The 14,778-nt window shown below is 46.9% G+C and overlaps 1 protein-coding gene across 5 annotated transcripts in view; it reads left to right on the top strand.

Moving 5' to 3' along the window:
* Positions 1-14,778, top strand: part of UBR1 (ubiquitin protein ligase E3 component n-recognin 1) — a 157,500-nt gene that overhangs the window by 82,023 nt on the left and 60,699 nt on the right. For all 5 annotated transcript variants that reach the window (XR_004000019.1, XM_030559608.1, XM_030559607.1 and 2 more), the window contains exons 25-26: positions 640-794; positions 2,254-2,353. Coding sequence is in view for 4 of the 5 variants with exons in the window: in XM_030559608.1 (XP_030415468.1) it covers positions 640-794; positions 2,254-2,353 (255 nt within the window). In the remaining variant the exon portion in view is untranslated. The remainder of the gene's footprint in view (positions 1-639; positions 795-2,253; positions 2,354-14,778) is intronic.

Raw genomic sequence — 14,778 nt, 5'->3', positions numbered from 1 at the left:
AAACTGGATATCATGTAAATTGGGCAATTCAAATAAATGTAAAGTTTAATGTCTGTAAGGTAATACGTATTCCTATTCCTTCACTGGCATGTGTCAGGCTCTGTTTAGTGCTTTGCATGCAAATTTCTACTATAAAAATTTGAGAACTTAATGTCAAATATTACAGAAACAAAGGAACTGAAGAACTGTACTGTTCTGTATACCATATTGCTGCTTGTGAAAAGATAAAATATTCTGGCCCTCAGCTGTATTGGAAGACCATTATGCATGTTTTTAAAATTTCATTAACGATCTTTATAAAACTCAGGCTATGTGAAAGCTGAGAGACCATACAAAATATTTAAACTTTCAAAAGTTCAGAGCTGTGATTTCTAAGCATCTGCAACTGTTTGTCTCTCATGCACTCTCACTTTTTTCGGACGCTGTATTTTACATACAAACTAAATGGAGGTAACGGTGAAAACTTCCTTGAAAAGGCTAGTGCATGTGATGGGAAACTTGCTCACTGACTGAAATATACTCAGACTCCCCCACCCTCGCACTTGGTAGCAGTTTACCTATTGTCTCCACTTCCTGCTCACAATCTGGTAGGAAATATTAGGACGTTATTAATATGCCTGCATGTGACTTCTTTTCTAGCACTGCCACCTCCTCCCCCTCCTGAATTCAGCCCAGCGTTCAGCAATGTGGTGAAAGTTCTGAACTGTGATATCATGATGTATATCCTCAGGACTATCCTTCAAAGGGCAGTACAACTGGAGACCCACTTATGGACTGAAGCTATGATCCAGATGGTATGGATTGCGTTAGTATTTTCCTCCTTAATTTGGGTTAACTATTGATGCTAAAACACTCTCTTGTCTATTTGTAAACACGCAGCGCGCTACAGTAAACTGTAATCTTACATATCTCTTGAACATTGGCATAACATACTAGACTTGATTTGAAGATCATTCTACATTACACCTTAATTAAATGGCACTGGATGACACTTTTAAAGTCAGTTATTTGTGGTGTTTGGTAGATAAGCATAGGCTTGGTAAACAGAATCTTACTTCCTTTCTCTCTTACAGTATTACCATTTCCAGTACATTGTTTAGTTTTATTTTAAAGGCACATTGTGTTAATATTTCTAAACTTATAAATGTGGTTAACCAATATTTTAATTGGAAGAAAGGGACCTCTTTGATCCAAAAGGCTGTTTTTATAAATTTTACTGATCCAGCAAAAGGTTTCCCATTATCTTCTTCCTCCTCTATAAACTTTAAATGTAATTTACAGTAGTAATAAGCACTTTGCAAAAATAAGTATTGCAGTTGCGTAACTTGAAGTGTTTAACAGTCTTGCCTTGTCTCATCTCTGAAAGCTGTTTCAAGACAGTTGCGTTGTCTGGTTTTCTGACTTAAAACTGCATGTAAAAACAAGCTTGTTAAAGAAGCAAGGTGGGATAACTTGGCTCTGTAACACTGATATGTTGTGATGAAGTGGGAATTTTCTGTAATATTTGTATGACCTGTGTGTGTACCTCAGTTTCCCCTGTATGCTGCATTGTTACCCTGTGTGTGGAAAAGGACTGTTTACTCTCAGGGCAGACCATGAAACATTGGTATGACTGTCACCTAGCTGTCTGAGCCTGGATGGGACATCTAGCAATCAGTGACCCGGGAGTGATAGATTTTTCCACCTCTCAGCAGGGAAGCTGAGCACTATGCCTCAGCTTGAGAACAAAGAAATGGGAAGGTGTGAGGCTGAGGGATAAGAATTGGTTGCTGGAAGGAGTCAGACAGCTTCAACAATGTGGTTCACTACAGCTTGGCCAGGCTGTAGGCTAATCAGAATGGACTTAGCCAGTGCTTTAACTTTCCTTTCTCTATGCTAACCTAAGGACTTCCTCTGTTGTGCTCAATTGACTAATAAGCCCTACTGTTTTAATAACGCCGTTTGAGCATCACTGCAAATGCTTTGAGGCACATTAATTCATTAAGAGTGTGCACTTTTGCTGATGATGACTTGTAAAGCTTGTACATGGCTGATGTGAAACATGTAAGGATCAACTAAGCTTAATGCAAGGAAAAAGCAGGGGTCATGCCTAGTTAAGTACACTTGTATATTCTGTGTGTGGTTATTGAATCTTCTGTTTGAGATCCATGCACTATTGCGCTGTGTGATGTATTCCTTAAGTTCTGCTGTCAATATGTCCAGTTTTACAGCCCTCTGGTAGCAATTGAGTTTTATTATTTCCATCTTTCACAGGTACTTCACCTCCTTTCTCTGGGCTTACTGGAAGAGAAGCAGCAGCTAGAAAAGGCTCCAGAGGAAGAGGTGACCTTTGACTTCTATCACAAAGCATCAAGTATGTTTCACTTCCTCTGAAGTGGGGAATGAATTATGCTAACTTCTTATTATAAGGACAATATTAGCCTCAAAAGAAAAGTTTAAATCATTGTGTTCAGCAAGGATTTATCTTATCTTTATTTTCATTGTAGCATTCAGAAACTAAGTGAGACTGCTAGAGTTCTGCTTTGCAACAGTAGAGAAGCCAGATCAGGAATTACATGTCTATGCTCTGGCTTAACAAGTGTAGTGAGGACAGGATGTGCTGGGTCCCAGAGAAGGTGCTAAGAGTAACATTGGTGCCATCGTATTGAAGATAGTTGTGGCCATCTGTGAGGGTTACAGAAGAAGTGCCATATTGGGTCAGACTGTTGTCCTGTATCCTAGCTCAACAGTGGCCCATACCAGAGCTTCAAGGGAAGGGTACAAAAAATGGCAGTTATGGAGTGATCCACCCCGTTTTCCACTTCCAGTTGCTGGTTGTCAAAGGTTTACGGTCACCTTGACCATGGGATTGCAACCCTGACCATATCGGCTAATAGCCATTGATGGACCTGTTCTCCATGATCTTATCCAGTTCTCTTTTGAACCCAGTTATAGTTTTGGCCATCATGAAATTCCATGGCAGTGAGTTCCATTGGTTCTTCTTCGAGTGATTGCTCATATCCATTCCAGTTAGGTGTGCGCGCTGTGCGTGCACGTTCGTCGGAAACTTTTTACCCTAGCAACTCCAGTGGGCCGGCAGGTCGCCCCCTAGAGTGGCGTCGCCATGGCGCCTGATATATACCCCTGCCGGCCCACCCGCTCCTCAGTTCCTTCTTACCGCCGTGTCGGTCGTTGGAACTGTGGAGTGCGGCATAGCTGTCCTCCACGTCCCTAGCTCTCCTTGTTGTACTGTTTTATAGTTGTAGTTAGTAGTTAAGTGTAGTTAGTTAAGTAGTAATATAGTAAATAGTGTAAATAATACTTGTAAATATTTGTTAGCTGGTTTGGGCCGTAGCCCTACCCGGCACCGGGTCCATGCCTGATTCGCCGGGCTTCAAGCAATGTGCGGCCTGTAAAAAGCCGATGCCGACCAGCAACCCCCACGACGCGTGCCTAAAGTGCCTGGGGGAATCGCACATCTCGGACAAGTGCCGCATTTGTAAGGCTTTTAAGCCTAGAACAAAGAAGGAGAGAGACCAGAGACTTAGGACTCTCCTCATGGAAGTGGCACTCGACCCGGCAGCGTCGCAGACCGTCACCTCGACACCGGCACCGGACCGCGCCGGCACCGGGAAGACTCCCCGGCACCGACCTTCCCTGGCACCGGGTTCAGAAGCAAGGCCCTCGAAGTCTGCAACTCCATCCAGGCAGACTCGAGTGAAGCGCCCGGCACCTGCATTTGCTACGGCGCTACCGACAGGGATCCCGTCGACTCCGGGCCCGGAGGGTCCGTCGAGTCCGGTCCCGCCGAGCTCCCCCATAAGATCTGGGGTTGAGCTATTGGTCCCATCAACGCCGGAGACCTTCGCCTCGGCACGGGACTTAATTGCCCTGACGGAGCCAACTCAGCCTCCACCCCCGGTACCTCCGGTGCGGGTTGTGTCCAGAGGCAAACCGATGATGAGAGCGCCATCTCGGGACTCACGCTCGCTGTCGAGGTCCTGGCACCGTGGTCGCTCCAGATCCCGCCGCCGCTCGCAGTCCCGGCACCGCTCCCCTCGGCGGTACCGGTCGCACTTGCGGCACCGATCGTCCTCCAGACAGTCCCGGTCTGGTTCCAGCCAACGATACCGGCACCGGGACTCTAGGAGCCGTTCCCGCCGTCGATCGGCTCCCCGGTCGACCTCCCGGCACCGAGCTGGTGGCAGGTCCAGGTCGACCTCCCGGCACCGCGTCGGTGGCAGGTCCCGGTCCCAATCCCGGCACCGAGTCAGCGGCTGGTACCGGTCCTGATCCCGGCACCGAGTCCAAGACAGACCCCAGTCCCGATCCCAGCACCGGTATGACTCCCGGTACCGGTCCCTGACACCGAGAACATCTTCGGCGCCAGGACGCGGAGATTCTTACCAGCCGCGATCGGCCCCTCCATGGCCTTCCAGACAGCCGTCGGTGTCGTCGCAGGGGGACAGTGTGTATGCGCTGGGCACAGACAGGCAGGCGGCCCTTTTCCAAGACCCTCCGCAACAGGACCAGGGACCGCAGCAGTGGGGGTTCTGGACACCCTGGGCATATCACCAAGCCCAGGGCCCCCAACAGCTTCCTCCTAAGCCTGCGATGACGGAGCACAGGGCACCGGAGGCGTCGTTGTCTCGCACCCCCCCCCTCCCCGGACGGGGAGGACGGGTCAAAACAACAAGACCCTGAGCTCCCTCCGGAGTCAGAGGCGAGGGCTCAGCCAGACCCCCCGCTGGACACTCTCTTGCCAGGGGTCTCCTCATCGTCTTCTCCCGATGAGGCGGTGGCAGGCACCTCTTCCAATAGCCCTCCTCCGCTAGATCTCAGGGCACATCAGGACCTCCTCAGGCGCGTAGCGCAGAACTTGAGCCTGCAAGCTGAGGAGGTCTCCGAGATCGAGGATCCCGTCGTCAGCATCCTCTCTTCTGATGCTCCCACTAGGGTCGCCCTGCCCTTTATTCGGACGATCCAGGCCAACACCAATACGATCTGGCAATCGCCGGCCTCCATTCCCCCTACTACACGCGGCATCGAAAGGAAGTACATGGCCCCCTCCAAGGGCTATGAGTACCTCCATGTTCACACGGCACCGTGCTCCTGTTATAACCTTAGTCCCAGATTTGGACCTTAGCGTCCAAAATATGGGGGTTAGCATGAAAACCTCCAAGCTTAGTTACCAGCTTGGACCTGGTACTTGCTGCCACCACCCAAAATATTAGAGTGTTTTGGGGCACTCTGGTCCCCCTGAAAACCTTCCCTGGGGACCCCAAGACCCAAATCCCTTGAGTCTCACAACAAAGGGAAATAATCCTTTTTCCCTTCCCCCTTCCAGGTGCTCCTGGAGAGATACACAGACACAAGCTCTGTGAATCCAAACAGAGTGACTCCCCCTCTCCGTTCCCGGTCCTGGAAACAAAAAGGACTTTCCTATTCCCCCAGAGGGAATGCAAAATCAGGCTAGCCAATTCAACACACACCGATCTCCCCTGATTTCTTCCTCCCACCAATTCCCTGGTGAGTACAGACTCAATTTCCCTGAAGTAAAGAAAAACTCCAACAGGTCTTAAAAGAAAGCTTTATAAAAAAAGAAAGAAAAAAATACAAATGGTCTCTCTGTATTAAGATGACACAACACAGGGTCGATTGCTTAAAAGAATATTGAATAAACAGCCTTATTCAAAAAGAATACAAATCAAAGCACTCCAGCACTTATATTCATGCAAATACCAAAGAAAAGAAACCATATAACTTACTATCTGATCTCTTTGTCCTTACACTTAGAAACAGAAAACTAGAAAGTAGAAACTACTTCTCCAAAGCTCAGAGAAAGCAGGCAGCCAGAAAACAAAGACCTAGACACAAAATTCCCTCCACCCAAAGTTGAAAAAATTCGGTTTCCTGATTGGTCCTCTGGTCAGGTGCTTCAGGTGAAAGAGACATTAACCCTTAGCTATCTGTTTATGACAGCTCCCTCGTGGTGCAGTCGGTGAACGAGAGGGAGCGTCATGGACAAGAAGCCCCAGCTCCCAAATCCAAGGAGGCCAGGCGTATGGACCTCCTCGGCCGCAAGGTCTATTCAGCGGGGGCCCTTCAGCTCAGGGTTTCCAAGCAGCAAGCCCTTCTTAGCCGCTACGCCTTTAACTCTTGGGTGGCAGCGGATAAGTTTAAAGAGCTGTTGCCACAGGAGGCGCTTCAAGAATTTGCGGCAGTTCTTGACGAGGGCAAGAAGGTCGCAAGAACCTCGTTGCAGGCCTCCTTGGACGCTGCGGACTTGGCTGCCCGTACCCTTGCCTCGACCTGCGAGAGCTCAAGAAATATCTAGTGAAGTGGAAGTTCCGCATGGTATCCCTGGGGACCATTATCCCATCCCTGGATCCTGGAGACTGGTATGCCGCCCTCGACATGCAGGACGCTTATTTTCATATTGCCATATGGCCACACCATAGACGTTTCCTTCGGTTCATGGTCGACCACCATCACTACCAATTCGCGGTCCTCCCGTTTGGCATCTCTACGGCCCAGAGGGTATTCACCAAATGCATGGCTGTCATTGTGGCACATCTTCGATGCAGTCGCATTCACGTGTTCCCTTACCTCGACGATTGGCTAATTCGGGGCACGTCAGAGCTGCATGTCCACAGGATCACTGGCCTGTTTGCTACCTTGGGCCTCGTGATCAACGTGGACAGGTCCACTCTGCTCCCCTCGCAGAGGGTGGAGTTCATTGGGGCCGTCCTGGACTCCACCTTGGCCAGGGCCCTTCTACCGTTGCCCAGGTTCCAGTCGCTGTCGACGATCGTTCAGCGCTTGCTGGCAGCCCCCCTGACCTCGATAAGGACATGCCTAACCCTGTTAGGCCACATGGCGGCCTGCACTTTTGTGACAGGGTATGCACGGCTCCGCATGAGGCCCCTCCAATCTTGGCTCATCGCACAATACCGGCCTGCCAGACAGTCACTAGACACGCTTGTCACAATCCCCCAGGGGGTGTTGGATTCCCTCGGTTGGTGGCTAGACCAGTCCATCGTGTGTGCGGGGCTCCCATTCCACCCACCCCAGCCCTCAGTGTCCCTAACAACGGACGCCTCAGATCTCGGCTGGGGGGCCCACCTGGGAACCATGAGAACACAGGGCCTGTGGTCCCCGCAGGAGGTGGAGCTATACATCAACATGCGGGAGCTGAGAGCGGTCCGCCTTGCTTGTCAAACGTTCTGTCACCAGCTTCGAGGTCGTTGTGTCGCGGTATTTACCGACAACACGACGACCATGTACTATATCAACAAGCAGGGCGGCACCAGATCCTCTCCCCTATGTCACGAGGCGATGCGTCTCTGGGACTTTTGTATAGCCCACTCCATTCACCTCACGGCTTCCTTCCTCCCCGGAGTACGGAACACGCTGGCGGACCGCCTGAGCAGATCCTTCCTCGACAACGAGTGATCCCTCCGCCCGGACGTCGCCCTCTCTATCTTCCAGAGGTGGGGTTGTCCCCGCATGGACCTCTTCGTGTCCAGGGGGAACAGGAAATGCCAGGTGTTCTGCTCCTTTCAGGGCCGGGAACCTGGGTCTATAGCGGACGCCTTCCTTATTCTGTGGACGACCCACTTGTTCTACGCGTTCCCCCCGTTCCTGCTGGTCACAAGGTCCTTCTGAAGGTGCGCAGGGACAGGGCCCGCGTGATCATGGTAGCCCCAGCGTGGCCCAGGCAACATTGGTACCCCATGTTGCTGGACCTGGCCATAGCCAACCCAGTTCCCCTGCCCCTTCACCCGGACCTGATCACCCAGGACCACGGTACTCTCTGTCACCCGGACCTCCAGTCGCTGCACCTAGCAGCGTGGCTCCTGCGTGGCTGACCAGATCCGAGTTACGCTGCTCCATCCCGGTACGTGAGTTACTCTTGGGCAGCAGGAAGCCTTCCACCAGAGCAACGTACTCGGCCAAGTGGAAGCGTTTCTCTTGTTGGTGCACGGAGAGGGGTTTCCTCCCTATGGAAGTTTCGGTAGCCAATATTTTGGACTATATTTGGTCCCTCAAGCAACAGGGCCTGGCGATATTGTCCCTTCGGGTCCACCTGGCGGCTATCTCCACCTTTCACCCGGGGGGGGATGGCCGCTCCGTTTTCTCTCACCCGACGGTGACTAGATTCCTTAAGGGGCTGGAACGTCTATACCCTAACGTCCGACCCCCTGCCCCTACCTGGGATCTTAACCTGGTTTTGACTTGGCTCATGGGGGCCTCCCTTTGAGCCGTTAGCGACTTGCTCCCTGCTCTATCTTTCTTGGAAGACTGCCTTTTTAGTAGCTATTACCTCAGCTAGACGGGTGTCGGAACTCCGGGCTCTCACGGTAGATCCCCTGTATACTGTCTTCCATAAAGATAAGGTGCAGCTGAGACCGCACCCTGCTTTTCTCCCCAAGGTGGTCTCAGCCTTTCACGTCAACCAGGAGATCTTCCTCCCAGTTTTTTTCCCGAAACCTCATTCTTCACGCAGGGAGCAACAACTCCACTCGCTTGATGTCCGTCGAGCTCTCGCGTTTTATGTGGAGAGGACCAAACCGTTCCACAAATCCCCCCAGCTGTTCGTGGCAGTAGCGGACCGCATTAAGGGGCTTCCCATTTCCTCGCAGAGGTTATCCTCGTGGGTAACGTCCTGTATCAGGACCTGCTATGACTTGGCTCACGTTCCTACGGGCCGTGTGACTGCGCACTCTACCAGGGCGCAGGCGTCGTCGCTGGTTTTCCTCGCCCGTGTGCCCATCCAGGAAATCTGTCGGGCAGCGACCTGATCATCAGTCCACACCTTTGCGTCCCACTACGCCCTGGTCCAGCAGTCCAGAGAGGACGCGGCCTTCGGATCTGCAGTGCTCCATGCCGCTACTTCTCACTCCGACCCCACCGCCTAGGTATGGCTTGGGATTCACCTAACTGGAATGGATATGAGCAATCACTCGAAGAAGAAAAGACGGTTACTCACCTTTGTAACTGTTGTTCTTCGAGATGTGTTGCTCATATCCATTCCACACCCGCCCTCCTTCCCCACTGTCGGAGTAGCCGGCAAGAAGGAACTGAGGAGCGGGTGGGCCGGCAGGGGTATATATCGAGCGCCATGGTGGCGCCACTCTAGGGGGCGACCTGCCGGCCCACTGGAGTTGCTAGGGTAAAAAGTTTCCGACGAACGTGCACGCGCAGCGCGCACACCTAACTGGAATGGATATAAGCAACACATCTCGAAGAACAACAGTTACAAAGGTGAGTAACCATCTTTTAGTTGTGCATTGTGTGAAAAAGTGTACTTCCTCTTGTTTGTATTAAATTTGTTGCCTGTTAATTTCATCAGATGACCCTGGGTTTTGTTTTGTGGGAAAGAATAAATAACACCTCTCCCTCTCCACTTTTTCCAGACCATTCATGATTTTATAGACCTATCATATCCTCACTTAATCATCTCTTTCCTAAACTGAACAGCCCTAATCCTTTTAGTTTCTCCTCTTATGGAAGTAGTTTCATAGCCTTGATGATCTTTGGTGCCCTTCTCCAATTCTATTATATCCTTTTTGAGATGGGGCAAGCAGAACTGGACACAGTATTCAATGTGTGGGTGCACCATGGATTTATAAAGTGGTATTACGATATTTTCTATCATATTTTTTTATCCCTTTCCTAATAGTTCCTAACATATTGTTAGCCTTTTTGACTGCTGCTGATCATTGAGCGGAACTTTCAGAGAACTATCCTCAGTGACTTCAAGATGTCTTTCTTAGATGGTAACAGCTAATTTAGAACCCATCACTATATGTGTATAGATGGGATTATTTTTTCCAATGTGCGTTACTTATCAGCATTGAATTTCATTTACCATTTTCTTTCTCAGTCATCCAATTTTATGAGATCCTTCTGTAACTTCTTGCAGTCTGCTTTGAATTTAACTATCTAGAATAATATTTTTATCTTCAAACTTTGCAATCTCTCTGTTTACCCTCTTTTTCCAGTTTATTTCTGAATGTTTTGAACACGAGAGGTCCCAATAAAATTCTTTGGGGGACCCTGCTGTTCATCTCTCTCCATTGTGAAAACTGGTAATTTATTCTTACCCTTTGTTTTCTATTTTTCAACCAGTTACTGATCCAAGAGACCTTCCCTCTTAAATTCTGTTAGTTTACTTAAGAGCCTTTGATGAGGGACCTTTGTCAAAGGCATTCTGAAAGTCCAAGTACACTGTATCATCTGGATCACCCTTATCCCCATGCTTGTTGACTCCCTCAAAGAATTCGAATAGGTTGATGAGGCATGATTTCCCTTTGCAAAAGCTGTTTTGACTCTTCTCTGACAAATAGTGTTTATCTCTGTATCTAACAGTTCTATTCTTTACTATAGTTTCTACCACTTCGCTTGTTACTGAAATTAGGCTCTCCAGCCTGTAATAGCCGAGATTGTCTCTAGAACCCTTTTTAAAAAACAAAAATACATTAGTTGCCTTCCAGGCATCTGGTACAGAGGCTGACTTCAATGATAGGTTACATACTACAGTTAGTAGTTCTGCAATTTCGTATTTGAGTTCCTTTAGAACTCTTGGGTGGATACCATCTGGTCCTGGTGACTTAAACTAAACAGTAATAGCAGTTTGTTTTTAAAATCTACTCCGTAGACACTTCAGTGTAGGACAGTACTTTAGATTTATCACTCAAAAAAATAACTCAAATGTGGGTATCTTCCCCCACATCCTCTGCAGTGAAGACCAATGTAAAGGATTAATTTAGCTTCACTGCTATGGCCTTGTCTTCTTTGAGAGCTCCTTTGTCATCTAGTGGCCCCATTGGCTGTTTGGTAGTCTTTCTGCTTCTGATGTACTTAAAAAAAAGAAATAAATAAAAAATTGCTGTTAGTTTTTGTCTTTAGCAAGTTGCTTCTCAAATTCATTGTTGGCTTGCCTCATTATACTTTTACATTTTACTTGCCAGAGTTTGTGCTCCTTTCTATTTTCCTCATTAGGCTTTGACTTCCAAATTGTAAAGGATGCTTTTTTGCCTCTTAATGGCCTCCATTACTCTGCTGTTTAGGTTCTTGGGGTGTTCAGGACCATGAGTCACCTTGATACCCCCTTGCCTCCAGTGAAAGAGAGACTTGATTGTGTTTAATTGGGTGTCCATTCCCTGATTTCACCAACCTGTTAGCTACCCAGTCTCCTCTGGGCTATGCCAGCCCTTACTTTTTCTTACAGAATTATAGGTGTACTCCAGTCTCCAAGGCCCTTTGAAGTATTCCCTTGTAGTGTCCAGCCCCTTATCCACTGAAAGTTCACAGAAATACCAGCTCTGCTGTCCCCAAGGGAACAGTATGCACATCAGCTTGAATGATTCAGCTAAGGATCAGCTCCTTGTATAATATCACAACACTCAGATATATTTATAGTGAAAACAATGATACGTTTATTATCAGTGGTTTGAGATTCATGAGCTAGTGAATAAGGATAACGAAAACAAAAAGGTTACATATGAAACTATTTCTAGCAACTAAACTTAATTTAGCAGGCTAACCAACTGCCTTTAAAGAATTTTCTCACGCAAATTTTTTTTGCAGTATTTCAACTCAGTCTGATTGTGATCCTGTTTTCATGAATGAAATAAGGGTCTCCTTTCCTTCTACTTATATTCCCCAACCTTCATTGTCTGTCCTCAGGACAGTAACTCCTCCCTTTTCCCCCCACCCCCCTGGTTTTACTGAGTCCTGCTTCTTCTCTGTTGACTTCCTATGTAAATAGGCCATCCATTATGTTGGCTTAAAATGCTTAATTTACATGCTGTCAGAGAGTGAAGTGAATAAACATCTTTTATCTGACAGTAAATCTGTTTGTCAACTCTGCCTTGATGCAAACTATAGGAACATATTTTCAGCATACAAACGTAACTCCTTTCATAGCATCTATACATACATTTCACAATGATATTAATTACCAGTGTGATTCTGGCTTTCATTTAAGATCTCCCATGATATTCTTTGGTGAACCAGAATGTACATACCAGAATCAGGATATTCTGGTAAACTTTTTGCCACTTGATATTGAGGGCATCTTGGGTCATGGCATCCTCCTTCCACTACAGGATTATCGTGAAGGAGAAGAGGGAAATGTGAATAAGAATTCCTTGAGAAATGACAAAAATAAACTAACCACACATTTTTGTGCCCTTTGACTTGGACAGATCTTAATTTGTCTCCGAATTAAGGATTTTTATTACTCTAGTGACAACAGGAAAAAAGCCAAGATTTCACTTATAAGCTATATGCAGCATGCTCTTGTGCTTCTTTCCATTGACTCTAAACCTTATCATTTGTATCCAGAAGATCCTTTGACTTGCACTAAAATCTGCTTAGGTTGAAGGTGGAGTCCAAATTCTTCGCATATTTAATCTTCCATTCTTTTTCTCTTGTGTAGAGTTGCTACTACATTGTGTAAGGATAAATAGAAAGAGTCTCTTTTGCAAGCTAAACATTATTACCTCCTGTGATATGGATCAAAAATTAGAAATATGAATCCAAGCCACTGAAGTGGCTTTTATTTAAAGCTTTTGAAAACACTGACCTTATGAATAAGGCTAAGATTTAATTGTGGGTATTTTTAGTAAAAGTCAGAAACAGGTGTCAAGGCTGATTCCCCACTCTGGCACTTTGAGTATAGAACGTGGGGGCCCACAAGGATTCTTAAAATTCATACTGGCCACTCCAGGCTTGTATTAAACTCCCAAGGTTACAGCTTCTCTCTGACCTTGGATAGGTAGATGCTGCAGCCACCCAAATGCAAAAAACCCCTTTGAATTCAGGAAGGCGCACTTGCGAATTCCTCCAACCCTTTCACCCTCCTCCCCCCAGGAAAGAGCTGAGAAAGAAAAGAAAGGAAATCAACTGTTGCGACCAGCTAATTAAATAACATATGCACAAGCCTCTTAGGACCCAAAAACCCAATCTTGTTCTTAAAAAAGGTAAATTTTATTAAAAACAAAAAGAAAGAAAATACATCTGGAACTTAGGCTATTGCTAGGTTTTAAAAGAGCAAATATAATAATTAAGCATCAAGAATGGTTTTCTTGAGGTCCAGCTTAATGGTTATAAACAAAACAAAAGCATTTGGGGGTTAGCGCGGAGGAGAGCACAAGCCATAAGGAGATAAACCTAATTGCGTCTTTCTGGGCATTTCCTGATCTACTTATGGGTCTGGGGTTTCAAATGAGTCAGTTCTAGGTATAATTTAATGATTTTTCATACCTTGCTTAAAGCTTTTTACTGCATAGTTCCAGCCTTGTTTTTGCTCTGTCCCCTCTCTTCAGAGAACAACAGACAGACAAAAGAGGAGTCTTGTTTCAATTTTTAAAAGTTCTAGTCTTCCCATTGGCTCTTTTGGTCAAGCGCCCACCCCCTTCCTTTTACCTATGGGCATTTTTAACCATTTACAGGTAAAGTAAGTAGAGAACAGCTACTCACAGGGATTTTGTAGCTAACTGGCTGGCTGGGTGTCCATAAAAGGGAGCTATCTTCCCCCTTCATTTATCCCAACAGGTCGTAGGCAATTCACAAAAATTCATGGCCTGGGACCTGTCCATGAGTTTTACTATAAATACCCATGACTAAATATCTGCTCCTAGGGCACTGTTGCTCTGGAGGGCCCCTGCTCCAGCTGTGGAGGCTGACTGCCCCCAGTGGCCTGCTGCTCTGAGGCCTCTGGGGAATACTCTTCCAACAGCCTCCGAGGCCTCCCGCTCCGGCAGTCCCTGGGAGGACTGATGCTTGGGCACTCCCCGGGGCCATTGCCTCTGAGGAGCTCCCTGGGGTCAGCCACATGACTGGTGTGGCCCAAGAAGTCGCCTTGGGGTGTCTGAGCAGCTGGCCCCAGGGTCAGCCACACCAGCCCTGCAACTGTGGAGTGACGAAGGTTGCAGAAAGTCATGGAATCCATGACTTTAGTGACCTCCATGACACAATCACAGCCTTATGAACAATATGCAGTGAAAGGGGGGGATATTAGTGGGTCTGAAAAGTACAATCTCTTAATCCCCATTTTTTATCATTCATGTCTTTTTGTTTGTCAAGCAAATTAAAGGGATATAATCAAGTTGAATATCACACTTCTGTTTGGAAAATTTTAATACCTACTGTAATTACAACTTCACCAAAGATGACTGTTACAGAAAAATGTCAGTGGATGAATTCTTTGTCAGTATGTTTTTGTATATGACCCCATATTTTGTACAGTGAATTCTGTTGTTTTCCCCTGCATAGTCAATTACGTTGTGATCCTGCAAACTGCTCCTGCACCACACTGAACACCGTTAAAGGCAATGGAGTTCAGTATGAATGCAAGGATTCACCTGAACTGAGCAACTTGTCAGATCAGTGCTGGCCTTAGTCAGCTTCTTTCTTGCTGAAAAGTCTCTAATAAACATCATTAGGGAAACAGAGAATCTCTCCTTTAAAAAATCCTCTTAATTTTTTTTTAAATTCCAGAGCCTACTATTCAAAGGGTGCTCTATTGGAAGCTGGAGTATTTCAAAATTGTTGGATTTGGGAAAAAAAAAAAAATTGGGTCGACATAGTCTCTTTTTAAAGTTGTGAGAATTCAGTTTGCTCATTCCTCCTGTAAGGTGCTGTAAGAAAAGTTCAAATGAAGAGAGTGGTTCTTAGTTCTTTAAAAGCTGCTTTTTAGCAACAAAGTACCATCAGAGTTTTGACCAAGAGGTCTGGACTTATAACCACCTGTTCTGACAGAAATGAGCTTCTATAAGATGAGCTTTC

The sequence above is a fragment of the Gopherus evgoodei genome, chromosome 4 (assembly GCF_007399415.2).
Source record: "Gopherus evgoodei ecotype Sinaloan lineage chromosome 4, rGopEvg1_v1.p, whole genome shotgun sequence".
NCBI classification, from domain to species: Eukaryota; Metazoa; Chordata; order Testudines; family Testudinidae; genus Gopherus; species Gopherus evgoodei.
This window is presented reverse-complemented; position numbering and strand designations above follow the sequence as displayed.